This window comes from Rhincodon typus, chromosome 16, assembly GCF_021869965.1.
Source record: "Rhincodon typus isolate 14 chromosome 16, sRhiTyp1.1, whole genome shotgun sequence".
Lineage (NCBI taxonomy): Eukaryota > Metazoa > Chordata > Chondrichthyes > Orectolobiformes > Rhincodontidae > Rhincodon > Rhincodon typus.
Genome location: NC_063347.1, coordinates 26,743,985 through 26,759,769, shown reverse-complemented (window position 1 = coordinate 26,759,769; position 15,785 = coordinate 26,743,985). Strand labels below are relative to the sequence as shown.

The 15,785-nt window shown below is 39.9% G+C and overlaps 1 protein-coding gene across 1 annotated transcript in view; it reads right to left on the bottom strand.

Moving 5' to 3' along the window:
* LOC109934303 (interleukin-17 receptor B) overlaps positions 1-15,785 on the bottom strand; it is a 37,838-nt gene extending 22,053 nt beyond the window's left edge. Inside the window, exons 1-7 of the mRNA XM_048606603.1 lie at positions 15,687-15,785; positions 13,408-13,429; positions 9,204-9,341; positions 7,562-7,677; positions 7,041-7,167; positions 5,227-5,268; positions 3,145-3,299 (exon numbers count right to left, since the gene is read on the bottom strand). Of these exons, the coding sequence (XP_048462560.1) occupies positions 3,145-3,299; positions 5,227-5,268; positions 7,041-7,167; positions 7,562-7,677; positions 9,204-9,341; positions 13,408-13,429; positions 15,687-15,758 (672 nt within the window). The 5' untranslated portion in view covers positions 15,759-15,785. The remainder of the gene's footprint in view (positions 1-3,144; positions 3,300-5,226; positions 5,269-7,040; positions 7,168-7,561; positions 7,678-9,203; positions 9,342-13,407; positions 13,430-15,686) is intronic.

Sequence of the window (15,785 nt, the reverse complement as noted above, 5' to 3'; positions counted from 1 at the left end):
CACCTACACTCACCTTTACTGGCTCCATCCCCGCCTCTTCGACCTGTTTGTTTCCTCTCCACCTATCCTCTCCTCTATCCATCTTCTTTCCGCCTCCCACTCTCTCCCTATCTATTTCAGAACCCCCTTCCCCTCCCCCTTTTCTGATGAAGGGTCTAGGCCCGAAACGTCAGCCTTCCTGCTCCTATGATGCTGCTTGGCCTGCTGTGTTCATCCAGCCCTGCACCTTGTTGTCTCGGATTCTCCAGCATCTGCAGTTCCTACTATCTCTAAAGAAATTGGTTGATGTGATTTCAAATAATGTTTAAAAATATTTGGAGATGTAACAAAATATACGTGACAAAAATTTGGAATCAAAGGGAATTTTCCTACATGGCTGGAGAAGTGATTGGCACACACTGATGAAAATTGACCAAGCCAGTTTAGCAAATGTGAAATCTCTCAGCCTAGTTCCTGGCTTAAAAACTGTTATATCACCAACTTTTCCCAATTCTAATTAAAAGTCATTGACTTAATGCATTAACTCTTGTTCCTCAATCTCCACAGATGTTGCCAGACCTGCTTGTGCTTCCAATGTTTTCTGTTTATTATGATAGCATTAGCTATTGTATCATCCCAAGATCAGTAGCCAAGATGACCAGGGACATTTACCTTGTTATCTCAGATTCTCCAGCATCGGCAGTTCCTACTATCTCTAACAATCAGTTATGTTGTCTTTAGTGGCCAATAAACAAACTCATTGTAAGGGCACTGCAAGTGGTATTTAAATGGGTAATTAATTTAACTGACAGAGCTGCAAGCAAATTCCTGAACATAAAATTGTCAGAACATGGCTAGATTTTGATTGCTGGGTGGAGAATTTACAGAGATAACAGTCAAAGGGATAATCAAGCTTGACTAGGCAAAAGAAACAACCCTTGGTGTGAACTTCTAGATAGAATGCAGATTGCCAGTTATTGCAAGAGGAATAGTTTGAAACAATGATAACATAAAAAATAAGTCAGCAGCCTAATTGATGTTTTATAAGCCCCAATGTTTGAACAGAGGAATGGGATTGTGCTAAATATGCGGTATTTGCTTTGACTGTTTACTTACATATTGAAAAGCTGTCCATGGATAAAAAGCAGCTCAATAATTTATGTTGAATCTTGTATGAAATAGGAAATGTTTCTGCACTGCAGCAGTGGCTGCAATTCAAATGTCATTTATTACCTATGAGGAAACAGGTGTACTCCCAAGAACCCATCCTGGTAGCATTTGATGAGGAGTTCTAGGTTTGAGTCTTATTGCTCCAGTGATGTGTCATAACATCACTGGACAGGTTGATTAAAAATACCTAGCATGTGATGAGAAGTGTATTTGTAGGATAGTGTCCCAGCCTCTAAGCCAGGAGGCATGATTCAAGTCCAACCATACCATGTCTGAACAGGTTGATTTTAAAAAAATAGCTAGCATTTGATGACTAGGGGTCTTGTGGTCAAGGAAGCCCAGGTTCAATTTCTGTCCTGCTCAGGGCTGTTTAAGAAAATCTTTGAACATTGATTTTAACATGTCCAGCATTTGTTGATATCATGGATCATTTGTAACCTAAATCCATATAACCACTTCTGTCCCATATATCCAGAGTCATGGAAACCAACAACACAGAGAAAGGCTCCTCAGCCTATTGTGTCCTTGCTGATCAAAAACATCCACTTAACTATTCTAATCCCATTTTTCAGCATTTGGCCCAGAGCCTTATATGCCTTGGCATCGCAAGAATACATCTGAATACTTCTTAAATGTTATGAGTGTTTCACCTCTATCACTCTTAAAGGCAGTGAGTTCCAGATTCCCACCATCCTCTGAATGAAAAGATTTTTCCTCACATCTCCTTTAAATCTTCAGTCCCTTTGAATTAAAAATAAACTATCAAGATCATATTTAAAAATTAACAATGGTTTTGACTTCAGTTGCCATTTGCAGAAGAGAATTCCAAACTTCTAACCATATTTACATGATTTCTCCTGAATGGTCTGGATCTAATTATTTGACCTTGCCTCTTTGCCAGTCTGTCCAATTTGTCAAGATAGTTTTTTTTATCCAAATCTAATCTGTCCGCTCCTCTAAAATTCTTGAAAACTTTGAACAGATCAGCCCTATGACCCTTACAATTCCAGGGAACATGTCCTTGATTTATATAGTTTCTTCTAGTATCAACTGTTGAAGTTCAGGTACCAATCTGTAGTGTTATGACTCACTGTCATTATATCAAAATCTTTAAGAAACATGTTCACGATATCATAGTAACCATAGTATGTGACCTGAGGGTATTAAGTTACATCCTATCCTGGGATCACTTAAAGCATGGTGTGCTATTGGAAGCTTGCTGCTCAGTTGTGATAAAGTAATGAAATATTAACCCAGACATAGTGCCTGTGAATGTGATATTTGTAAACAACGGTGAGTTATGATAAATACCTGTTAAATTATTCAATGTTCATGTGGAGTTTCTTCTATTTCAAAGGATAATATAAGCATTGCTGCATCAGTCAAAATATCCAGTTTGTAGCAAACTCACATCTTGTTCTAAATTCAAAATTGCACACTCTCCAAGGACACTACTATTTATCTTTCCTCAATTGGGTGATTAGAATTCTTCCATTATCAAGTTCTTATTCACTCCAATTTTGGAAAAACATTGAGCTCATGCAATTGAAGAGGATGTGCATCTTGAGTTCTGATCACAAGGGTGATCTCTAGGGTTACACTAATATATTGATCATACTGGAAAGTGTGGAAGGATCTAAAATGCAAGAATTTTAAATTATGTCCAGACAAACAGCATTGCTGTGCTCAAAATAATTCCTAATACTTATCCTTGAGGTGTTGGAGGATAGAAATAATTTCTTTACACAGTAAAATGTTAGAACATAAATTTCTCTGCAGCTGATTTTTACGGTAGCAGAAACTGTAAATTCTTCCAAATGGGAATTAGATGCATGAAGGAAATGGAAGGGTTTTGTTCGGAAACATTAGCTTAGGCTGCTCACACGGAGACAAACAATGACATTGATTCTGCAGAGCATCTGGCTCATTTCTGTACTCCAAGATTCTGTGTTTGGTGAATCTTATTTTCTATGTACTAATGTTTAAATTACATACCTGAGAAATTGTTGTTGCATTTAATTTTGGTGTCATAATGAGATCGCACACGACCAGCTCAACATCATAACGTAATGAATTTGGACTGGCAGTAAAATTGATAACCACGTCATTATTAACCATACACAGAGATATGTTTGGATTCCACTGGGCATCTGTAAATGTATAGTAATTCAATAATTGCAAAGATAATTTATTCTATCTAGGTTGTTTTTTAAATGTTTACATGGATGCCATTGCAAATGTAAAAGCAAAAATGAATATCATACTGAAATCAATTGATTTATTTAGGTGATATAATTATTACAATATAATCCCTAATTCTGCAAACATAACAACTGTTTTATATTAACTGATATTCAACATTTATTATAGATTCAAAGCGATCATTAAAAAGTGCAAATAACCCAAGGCTGAATTTTGAGAGCATGGTGGAGGGGGTGGGCATGCATGTGGAATTTCATGCCTCTAATGGGGTCTTGGTTCTTCAGTTGCATCTGGATTCCAGGCCACTTTCCAACAGACACAATGTGGTTTGGTGGGTTTCCATCCATCACAGCCTATTGTTGACAGCCATCCAAAGTTTTCCAATTGTTTTCCATACTCTCCAAAAACGTATTGGGGAACAATATATGGAGGCAACTGGCTGGCAGTGAACCAAAGATCAAACCCACAGGAAGGCTGAGAAGCCCTTGTTGCCTGCCTAACCTCAACTACATCAACAGGCTGCTGGGGTTCCACAATTGCACATTTTATTTCTCTTTATCGATATCTTAATTTAAATTAAATATAGCCTAGAATTACTTCCTGATGTTAGGGTCATTGCCATAGGTGCCCTCCGCTATGGTAAGTTTCATGACAGGAGGACATTTAATCAGACAGGAGGGTGGTGGGTGGAGAGACAGATGCCTAGGTTACATCTAGGGTGGGAAGACCCATGGACAACCTTGCCAATCCAGCCATAGTTTGGGGTTTTAATAGACAATTAATGGCCAAGTAGACTTCCATCACTGGATTGACAATGATGTGGAGGTGCCAGTGTTGGACTGGGATGGATAAGGTCAGATACCACACGACACCAGGTTATAGTCCAACAGGTTTATTTGAAAACACAAGCTTTCATAACCTCGCTCCTTCTTCAGCTGTTAGTGAGAGAAGTGGCATCAGACACAGAATATGATGAGCAAACCTTGGCTTTTTTGTTTGAGAGCTCATGGAGGGTCACTTGTTTGATAGCACATTCAATTGAAGGACCCTTCAGGAGGTGCAGGCAACTGTGAGCTGCACACTGGTTCCTTGCTGCTGACACCCACCTACCCTCACCTCTACCATCTTCCCCATCACTCAACTGCTTGGATCCCTCTTTGATACTAAGCTTCAGTGAGTGTCATACTGGCATCAGCCACCACCTCCTATGTGGCACAGCTGAGTACAGAAGAGTGGCCAGCCTTCGATCAGCCAGATGCTGCAGTTTGGAGCCTGCCTGTAGGATAGGACATGGGCCTGTAATTACCCAAGCAGCACAAGATGCTTCCCAGAAAAAGGCAACATGCCGGGTAGTGGGGGTGGACGGGGTTGCGGGGGGGATGTCTCCAGCCACTGACCAAGACTCCTGTTGACTCCTCAAGAGTCCATGCATACACTCCATTGGATACAGTAGGAGGCCATTGCCTCAGAATAGTCCTGCAAACATAGTATAATGGCAACTTTTTATACTAAAGTATGAAGAAATATGGGCATATGACCTATAGTCACCCTTCTACCTTTTACACTGATTGCACAAAACCTCCATAAAATTTTTTGCTTATGCTTATTTTGTTCACTTTTTTTTAACATTCAGCTACTAGCTAAGTAGATTGACAAAGGATTTTGGCTTTGTTACCAGTCAACATACATATTATGAATACATAGTGTGAATTTCAGCTAATATCACTTCCAGCCAATACTTTTACAAACAACTTTTGAAATAACATTAATGTTTGCATGAGGGTGATGCCAATCGTGTACTTAATAAATCTGGCTGCTAAAGATAAACAATAAAGTTCTTTTTAGGGTTTTATTTTAAAGAAACAAGTTTCCTACCTTCACAGCTTTCATGATTTTTCATTGTCACATCAAAACAAGCTATACAATAGAAAAAAAAATGTCAGGTTCACAAAAGCTGTACATAAGACTGTAATGAATTTAGTCTCAAGATACATTCAACTGATTGCAGATAGGACTATGATGTTAACCTACATTTTTTGAGTTAGGCAGTGGAACTATCTGGTATACCTCACAAAGGCCATTTTTAAAGGCAAAGCTTGCCCATGCATTTCAGGATATCAATTATATCCATGCTCTGCTAACTTTCTGTCCCCTAATATACACACATATTCTCAGCAAGGCTGACAGTTCAGGAATCAGAAACTGAAACCTAAGTCAATATTCCCATTCCCTAATCCAGATACAAATATTGAAACCATTTGTGCCAGCTTTCTGCCAGATCAGGTAAGTTCAGCAAATGCAGCAGAAGTTAGGAGATCTCCTCTGTTGCTTACTTGCTTTCTCCAAAAATTCACTGAAACATCACTAAGTTAGTTATCATACCAGTATTCAGAAGACGGGATTTCAGATTTCGTTTATAAAGGTGGATAACAACACAAGAAATAAGAGCAGGAATAGGCGTATGTGTCTTGGATCTCAGCCTCCAATAAGATCATGGCTGCATCAACTCCATTTTTTCAAGGCCTCCCTCAAATATCACTTGATTCCTTAAGTGCCCAAGCATCTTTCAATCGCAATCTTGAATATACACGTCAAGTGAGCATCGAACAACCTACTGCACTAGAGAATTGCAAAGAGACACAAGCATCCTTTACTTCTATCCTAAATGCCTGATCCCTTTGTTACTAAAACTTCTAATTCTAGACTTGCCAATCAGAGAAAACAGTCTCACAGCTGTCTCTCTCTTGTTTTTATGTTGTAATAAAGGTCTTGTTTCATTTTTCTAAATTAATATAAGTCCAATCTATTTAATCTCTCCTTGTAAACCCACATTCTCATCCCTTGAAATAATCTACTGAACCATTTTTTCATCCACCTCTAACAAATCTGGCTTTCCTTAGTTATGGAAACTGAAATTGTGGCCAATTTTGGTATGATTTCATGAAATCTCAATGCAAAGCAATAAGGCTACCTTGCACTTGCACTCTAAACCTTTTGAAGGCTAATATATCATTTATTTCCCTATTTGCTTGCTGTACCTGCCTGTTAACGCTGTGATTTATGCATACGGACATCCTTCCGAACATCAACATTTATTGCCTGACATCTTTTAAAATAAAATTCTACTCTTCCTTCCAAAATGGATAATTTCACATTTCATTACATTGTACTACATCTGCCATCTTTTCACCCAATCACTTAACTGATCTGTATTCCTGGGGAACCTCTTGCACCTCATCTACAGCTCAGTTTCCTACCTAGTTTTGTAGGTTATGCAATGAATAGGACAACTGGAATTTTTTAGTTCATAACAATTTTAGTTTTTTCAATTTCTGTCATCATTTACTTGAAAACCAAAACTGAAAACTGAAAGGTGGCTAATGACATTCCAAATATAAAAGTTAATATGAAGTAAGTGCACAAATTATGAAAAGCAGTTAACATTTAAATTTTCACTGCATTTCCAGTGGTGGAGGTTATCATAATTGAATTTTTTTTGAAAGGATAACACTTTAATTTACAAATAGAAACACTGTTTATAGGGGAACCATGCTCTCTCCACTCTATTCTAAACCCTTCCATCCTACCATCACTTACATGCGCAACTTTAATCAACTGTCATTGAAAATGTACTCAGAAAAAATAATTTGCCTTATACTTGAAAAACAGAACATACATAATACACTTACATGGTGTGAAAAGACTAATGGATTTCTCAGGTGGATATTCACCAGTATTTGCTGTTGGGATGTTGAATGCAGTCACAAAGTAATTGGTTTCTGGCTCAACAGGATATTCAGCAAAATAAAATTGCCACTTGAAAAAAGGAAGCAATATTTTAAATGTAACAAGGTATTACATTTCAGGAATGTTTGCAGCTTTTACTATGTTTTGTATAATCTTACAAAATTCTGAAATACAGTGTATACTATGACACTGATTAAAGAAAGATAAATACTGTTTTGAAATATGCCAACATAAGGGTTCCCTTACAACACATGTTAGACACCAGCAATCATTCAATGTATTTTTTATAATTTCTGACAGTAATAAAGTTGTTGTGTTGTATTGTGATTCATGGAATCATTATAGTATAAAATTATATTTAATAAGTTCTTGTCTAAGCAAAGATTTACACTTTTTTTAATGAATGTTAGCTTATCGTTGCTACAACGCATATTATATTCATCAGGAAGTCTCTACAACTCACTGGTTGATCTTGAGGATTTCGTGCTGATTCAAACAATGCACTGTAATCACATCGAAAACAGACCTTTTGTTGACTTTGAATGCATATCATAGTGGCTCTAAGTTCTTGAATACTTCCTAGAAAAAAAGACTGCTTGTCAAATGGGAGAGGCTTTGCCAAAATGATACCAGTCAGGTCAGTAATTACAGTAAACAATGTGAAAATGAACCACGCAACACTTAGTAAGATTTCAGGCAGCAATACTTAACTATGTTACAACAAAACAACAATAAATGGGGACATCTTTAAATGTGAATGCTGTATCTGTGAAAATCAGAATTTTTTTCTCAAACTGTTTTTCACTTTTTTTGGTATTTAAATTTGGTTGCATCCTGCCTCTCCTCATACAAATATTAAAAACAGAATGTGAAAAATTCACAATGCTAAATGATCTGAACTTTTTTGTCCTCTACACGAAGTTCCAACCACAACTTGCATATACTGGATAAATGTGGATTACACAAATCCATCTCAGATTGGTGAAGGGAATATTGTTTTTAACTAGTTTGATTGAGATTTTTAAGAGGTAACAGAAGATGGTTGGAGTATTTCTGTTGATGTCACATACTTGGACTTCAAAAGGGTATTTGATATATCATCACATAATAAGCTTTTCAGCAAAGTTGAAGCCTAGGGAATAAAAGGCACAGTGGCAGCATGGAAATGAAGTTGGCTGAGTGACAAGATAAAAAGACTAGGGGTGAACGGTGAACAGTTATTTTTCAAAAAAGAGGATGGTTATGGTGAGATCCAGAAGTTGGCACCAGTTTGCATGAGTATTCATGACTTAGGTTGAATGTACTCAACACAATTTCAAATTTGCGAAGAGGCAAAATTTGAAAGCATTGTGAATTGTGAACTGTGAGGATGATAGTGATCCACTTCAAGAAGAAATAGACAATCTGATGGAATGGGTGGACAAATGGCTGTGAGTGATGAACCCTGTATTGAGAAGGTTCTGTTCTTGTTCTAAACACCAGAAGTTCGTCCAATTCCACAACCACTGTCTCACAAAATCTCTCCCACTATTATTTACTTCTGGCCTGGTCACTCTGTGACTGACATTCCAAAAGCAGCCAGCACTTATGTAGCAACACTGCTAAGCAAAAGAGTTGTTGGCCTCTGCTGGCACATTTTAATAATTGGGACCTCAGTCCCTGAGGAATTGGCCACAGGAAAATCCTGCCACTGGTCTCTCAGTGCCTGATTATATTGTGATTTGGTGTGTCTTTCCAAAGGAGGCAATATTAATCTAATCGGCTGTTCAGAAGGTAGGCAAAACCCCCACCATCTCCCCAAGGATCAGTCCTATGATTCTATATTGAGCATGGTTAGACAGGACATATTCTCCTACTCACCATGCAATGCTATAAGTGAATTATCAATATTTTTTAAATGAGCAATATATTTTACACACAACACCATCATAGAACTTACATTCACATAGCATTGTGGATATACCTACACCATATGGACTTGTAGTGGTTCAAGAAAATGATTCCTAATCAATTTTCTTAGGGAAGGGCAACAAATGCTGCCCTCACCAGCATTGTCCACATCCTGTGAATGAATTAAAGTAAGTGTATATTGGAAGACATCTCACCATCTGGGCTGATGATCCAGCTGATATTAAGCACTGGACTCTGACTTTCTTCTGATGGTTGTAACTGAACTTGAAGATCCAAAATATCTGAAGGGGTTCTCTCATTTGTCATTGCCCACTCTGGTGGAGGTTCATTGACTAAATTTAAAGGAGACTATTTCAGATTTCTACATGTAATTATGAACACTACATGATAACATTAAAGCAAACGTATTTTGCAGGCATAAAATATGAAAATTGGCTCAGTAAATGCTTTATATAATGACAATCTACTATCTATCTACTAACTCTGAGGGATAGGCATGATTTTCATCTATTCAATAAATAAGGGTGTGGTACAGTAGCTCAGTGATTAGCACTACTGCTTCATAGCACCAGGGACCTGAGGTTCGATTCCAGCCTTTGGTGACTGCCTGTGTTTACACGTTCTCTCTGTGTCTGCACGGGTTTCCTCCCGCAGTCCAAAGATATGCGGGTTAGGTGGATTGGCCATGGTAAATTGTCTACAGTGGCCCGGAATGTGCAGGCTAGGTGGGTTAGCCGTGGGAAATGTGGGGTTATGGGGATAAGATAGGGGTCTGGTGGGATGCTCTCTGGAGGGTTGGTGCAGATCTGATGAGCCAAATGGCCTCTTTCCACACAGTAGGGATTCAATGATAAAGTTATACAGGTTAGAGAAGTTCTCAGATTTTGACGCCCCCTCACCCCCATTCTCCTGAAATCCAACTCATTCAAATCTATGCTTGTCGTTGCCGATCATTGAGCTGAATCTGTAGTGACTTCATAGAGAGACGGGAACTGCAAAGCTAGCGATTGTCTCTTCTGGGGGTAAACATAGAACGAGGAAACAGAAGCCACACATTCACACTGGAAACCAATGAAAGAGTTACATCTTGAACTGAGTGGTATTAGACCATGGCCTGTTTCACTATTGCTGGACGATTGGAATATCATTTAAAGAGGAAAGGTTTATTAAAAATAGGAAGGATATACAAGAGGATAGCAAGAACTGCAGATGCCGGAGTCAGAGACAACAGTGTGGAACTGGAGGATCACAGCAGACCAGGAAGTATCAGAGGAGCAAGAAAGTTGAAGTTTTGGATCAGGACCCTTCTTCAGAAATGGAGAGGGGGAAGGGAGCTAGGAAATAAATAGAAAGGAGGGATGGAACTGGGGAAGGTAGGTGGGTTGGTGATAGATGAGTGCAGGTATGGAGTAGTGGTGATTGGTCAGTGGGATGGGTGAGGCGGACAGGTGGGAGAGAAGATGGACACGTTGTGTCGGGTCAAGGAGGCGGGAATGAGAGAGAGGCCGGGGTGTGGAAATTTTAAAACTGGTGAATTCCATGTTTAGGCCATCAGGCTGTAGGCTCCCAAGGCAGAATATAAGGTGGTGCTCCTCCAGTTTGTGGGTGGTGTCATTGTGACACTGGAGGAGGCCCAGGAGGGTCATGTCGCCCAGGGAGTGGGAGGGGGAGTTAAAACAGTTGGCAACCGGAAGGTGTTGTCGTTTGTCACGTACAGTTAAATGCAGATGCTCTACGAAATAGTCCCCGAGTCTACGCTTCGTCTCACCAATGCAGAGGAGGCCACATTGCGAGCAGCAGATAACAGTAGACCAAGTTGACAGATGTCCAGGTGAATCCCTGTCTGATAATGGAAGGTTTGTTTTGTGCCTTGAATGGAGGTGAGGTGGGAAGTATAGGGGCAGATGTAGCGCTTCCTGCAGTGGCAGGGAAAGGTGCCGGGGGTGCTGGGGTTAGTGGGGAGTGTGGAGTGGATGAGGGAGTCGTGGAGAGAGCAGTTACGGTCCTTGAAATAAGAGGATTTTGCCTTTTCTCCCCAGAATTCTCCCATCTCCCTATCACTACAATGCCCTCCCCTTCCCCACCCCTCCCTAAAACCCCTAAGCTCAATCAATAAAACCCCCAGAACTGACTGATCCCTAATCCCCTGCCTATTTTGATTGACAGTTCTGGTCATAACTGATCTGATGCCTGACTGCTGTTCTTGCAGTTCCCCAATTGATGGTTTGTAAGTCTCCTGACTGCCTGTTTTGAGTCTACAGTACTGACCACAGCCCAATTCGTAGACTGTAGTGAGATAAAACCCCTCACCATGACTGCCCCAGGGAGCTTACTTAAGTTCCCAAGCCCCTGAGCGTGCATGCAGTGCCCTTGGCTGACTGATCCAAGAGCCCTGAATGACAGCAAATTCTCCCCCACCACCCCCACGCAACTCAAGATTTCACCTCATGGACTTTCAGATGTGGCCAGTTGGTTGAAGCATGCGCAAGGTATTTGCCACACCGGTAGCTGGTACATGGCGTAAGTGTGAGATTGACATAATCCCTGCACTGATCACTACTGTCAAGCACTGGAAGCAGTACAGCTCTTGTTCTGCATAGAACAGTTTCAAAATAGAAGTACTGTGAGCTTTTAAGCCCTGGGTGAAGCACCAACATGCTAAAAGATGCACAGCAAGGCAAGGCAGGGATGCTATAAGCATTCAGGTCTGTGCTGAGAGAGTGAACACTAAGAATCACAGCTGGCAACTCTGAGATGCATTCTGGTCCAATCTGAGTGTTGGGTCCCTGTGCTTGTGTGCAAACTATCATCGCAAAGCATTTCAATGGTGGTTGCAGATGCACTCCAAAATACAACATTGAAGTGTGGAAGCGTACTGTAAATGGATCAGAGATGATCCAGCCTCTCTGTGCCATCAAGGCACATATTGGTTGCCACTCCAAGGGTGTTAGGTGTGTGCAACCAATGCACTGGAGTGTGCCCTGATCACTGGCATCAAGTGTCCAAGGCAGCAGTTCAGATAAGCAAACGGCACATTGGAATCACCAGGTATGCATGTTGATTTTCATGTCAGGAATTCTCAGCATGTAGTTTCTAAAATGCTGTGGTACAATAGGAAGCTACATTATCAATGAGGTGAGATTTGCTGTTGATTAGGATGATAATAAAAATAACCCCCTTTAATTAAGCATTTCACTGCCCCTAGCAATAATTTTTGCAGATGATACAAAGATTGGTGGAGTTGCAGATAGTAAAGAGGATTGTCAGAGGATACAGCAGGATATAGATCAATTGGAGCATGGGCAGAAAAATGGCAGATGGAGATTAACCTGGACAAATGTGAGGTGATGCATTTTGAAAGGTGGAAACTATACAGTGAACGGCAGAACTCTTAGGAGTATTGATGTACAGAGGGACTAGGTGTGCAGGTCCACAGATCACTGAAGACGGCACTGCATGTAGATAAGGTAGTAAAAAAGGCCTATGGAATGCTTGCTTTCATTGGAAGGGGCATTGAGTATAAGAATAGGCAAGTTATGCTGCAGCTTTATAGAACTTTAGTTAGGCCACTCTGGAATATTGCACACAGCTCTGGTCACCATACTACCAGAAGGATGTGGATGCTTTGGAGATGATACAGAAAACTTTTACCAGGATGTTGCCTGGCAGGGGGGATTTTAGCTATGACTTTGTTTTCACTGGAACACAGGAGGTTGAGGGGCAACCTGATAGAAGTTTATAAGATTGTGAATGGCATGGATAAAGTGGAAAGTTTGAGGCTTTTTCCCAGGGTGGAGGGGTCAATTGCTAGGGGACACAGGTTCAAGGTGCAGGGGGAATGTTTGAAACAGATGTGCGATGCAAGTTTTTCACACAAAGGGTGGTGAGTGCCTGGAATGCGCTGCCAATGGAGGCGGTGGAAGCACACATAATAGCAGCATGAATGAATACATAAATAGGAAGGGAATAGAGGGGTACAGATCCTATAAGTGAAGACAGTCTTATTATGGAAGGGGAATTCGCTTGGAGGGCCAAAGGGCCTGTTTCTCTGCTGTATTGTTCTTTGTTCTAATATTGTCTTGACATCCAGCACTTTGTTAGAAAATGCGACTAGTTGCTCCCACCATCAACAACAGAGGCCTCATTTGACTTCTCGCACAATTCTCTCAGATTTCTCACTATAGTTCATGTCAATGAGAGCCCTATAAGATCCTGCCCAGTGAGTTTTGAGGAGGGAGATGCAGACCTTTAAGACACAGCCATCCGTGGTTTGGTGATTAAAACCTGGGAGGCCCAGGAGACCAGTATTAGAAAAGTGCAGATCCTCAGAGGATTATGTATGTACATATGAAATGCATATATGTAGAACTTTAACAGTTAGTGAAAGTACACACTTACATTGTTTTCTTGTGCAGGTTATCTGTCAACATAAAATAAAAGTTTATTTCAAAACAAATCAGTTGAAACAGAATACATGTTATTATCTGTTTTAAATACAATTAATATTTATACACCATATGGTTAGAAAAATATAGCTGCAGAAATAGGCAGTTGTGAACATGGGGGATTGAAAACAAGAAGAAAAGTTTTGAAGTTGAGGCAATGATTAATTGAGGCAACATCATTGAGCACTCTGGTAATGGGTGAACGGAACTTCATGCATGTTGGGGCATAGGCAAGTTTTGAATAATCACAAATTCACTGAGAGCAGAAGTCGAGAGGCTGGCTAGGAATCTCCTACAGTAGTCAAGTCTAAAGTAAGGAAAACATGGATGAGGTTTTCATCAGCAGGTGAGCCAAAGCAGAATTGGGCAAGGGTGGATACAGGCAGTCTTTGCAATGATATGGATGTGCTGCCAGATGCTTAGCTCAATGTCAAATATGACACTGACATTTCCAAACAAGCTGATTAAGCCTCACGCATTTATTGGAGCGAGTAATAAAGCCACTGGATAAGGAACAGAATTTGTGGCAGAGTAGAAAGATAATAGCTTCAATCTTCTAGATACTTGGTTGTAGGGAATTTCTATTCATCCAATATTGGATGTTGGACAAGAAATCTGAGAAGTTAGAGAAAGAGGTAGAGTAGTGTTAGAGCTTGTTGTGGTCAGGGTAGATATGAAAACTAATGCTGTGTTTCTAGATGACATTACCTGGCATAGCATGAAGATGAGAAACAAAGGACAGATCTTTGGAGTCATCAGAGATAATTGGGGAAGGTTATGTATTTAGTTTCTTTTAAATTACCATACCTATTCAGAAAAATAAATGATTAATACATTTCTTACAGCAAAGTAAAGCAATTTAATATGAACATTACTTAAATGTTAAAGCTTATTAAAGCAATACCTGCCCAAACAGTTTGATTTTTAACATTGTTTCACCAAACTTGGAGAAGCCACCTATATCTTATTACAATATTGATAGTAGAGTATGTAGAAAATACTGTACAGTATAAAGTGGTGAATGCAAACATTGAGATACTAATATATCCCTGACTTGATTAAATATTACTAACTTCAGGAGACTTTTTGCCTGTTGTAATAACTTATAATCACATGGGATTCAGGATGAGCTTGTCAATTGGATAGAAAATTAGCTTGATGGTAGGAGGCAAAGAGTGATTGTGGAGGGTTGTTTTTGGACTGGAGGCCTGTTACCAGTGATGTTCCATAGGAATTGGTGCTGGGTTCACTTTTGTTTGTCATTTATATGAATTTTGATCAGAGTATAGAAGGCATGGTTAGTAAGTTTGTGAATGACACCAAGATTGCTGGCATAGTGGACAGTGAAGAAGGTTATCTAAGATTATATAGAGATCTTGATCAATTGGATCAAAGGCCTGAAGAGTGGCAGATGGTGTTTAATTTGGATAATTGCGAGGTATTGCATTTTGGTAAAACAAACAAGTGTTGTAGAACAGAGACCATGGGTTCAGGTACGTAATTCTTTGAAGTCTGCTTCACATGTAGACAAGGTGGTTAAGAAGGCATTTAGCAATGCTTGCCTTCATTGCTCAGACATTTGAGTATAGAAATGGGGACATCATGTTGACATTGTACTGGAATTGGGTGATGTCTGTTCTGGAGTGTTATGCCCAGTTCTGGTCACCCTGTTAAAGGAAGGGTATTATTAAGCTGGAGGGCCTTCAGAAAAGATTTACCAGGGTGTTGCCTGAAATGGAGGGTTTGAGTTACCTGGACAGGCTGGAAAAGCTGGAACTTTTCTCACTGGAGCGTAAGAGGCTGAAGGATGACCTTAAAGAGGTTTATAAAATCATGAGGGGTATAGATAAGGTGAATGGCAGGTGTCTTTTCCCTAGGATTGGGGATTTTAAGACAATGGGGCATATTGTTAAAGTGAGAGGAGAAAGATTTCGAACAAAATATGAGGGACAATTGTTTTACACAGAGCCGTCTGTGTGTGGAATGAATTTCCAGAGGAAGTGGCTGATGTCGGTTTAAAAGGCATTTAGGTAAGTACATGAATCAGAAATGTATGGAAGGGTATGGGCCAACCGCGGGTCGGTGGAACTAGTTTAGTGTGCGATTATGATGGGCATGGACAGATTGGACCGAAGGGTCTGTTTCCGTGTTGTATGACTACAACTTCTAGAAACTTGTAAGTTACTGTGTCAAAATCTGGATTCGATTTCAAACAACTTATATTTTTCTTACCGTGACAGAGTCCGTTCCCATATAAAGAGCAGTAAAATAAAGCGAAATATACGATCCTAGGCTTGTCGTCATGCCTGTTGGTGTATTTTTCCGGCTGAG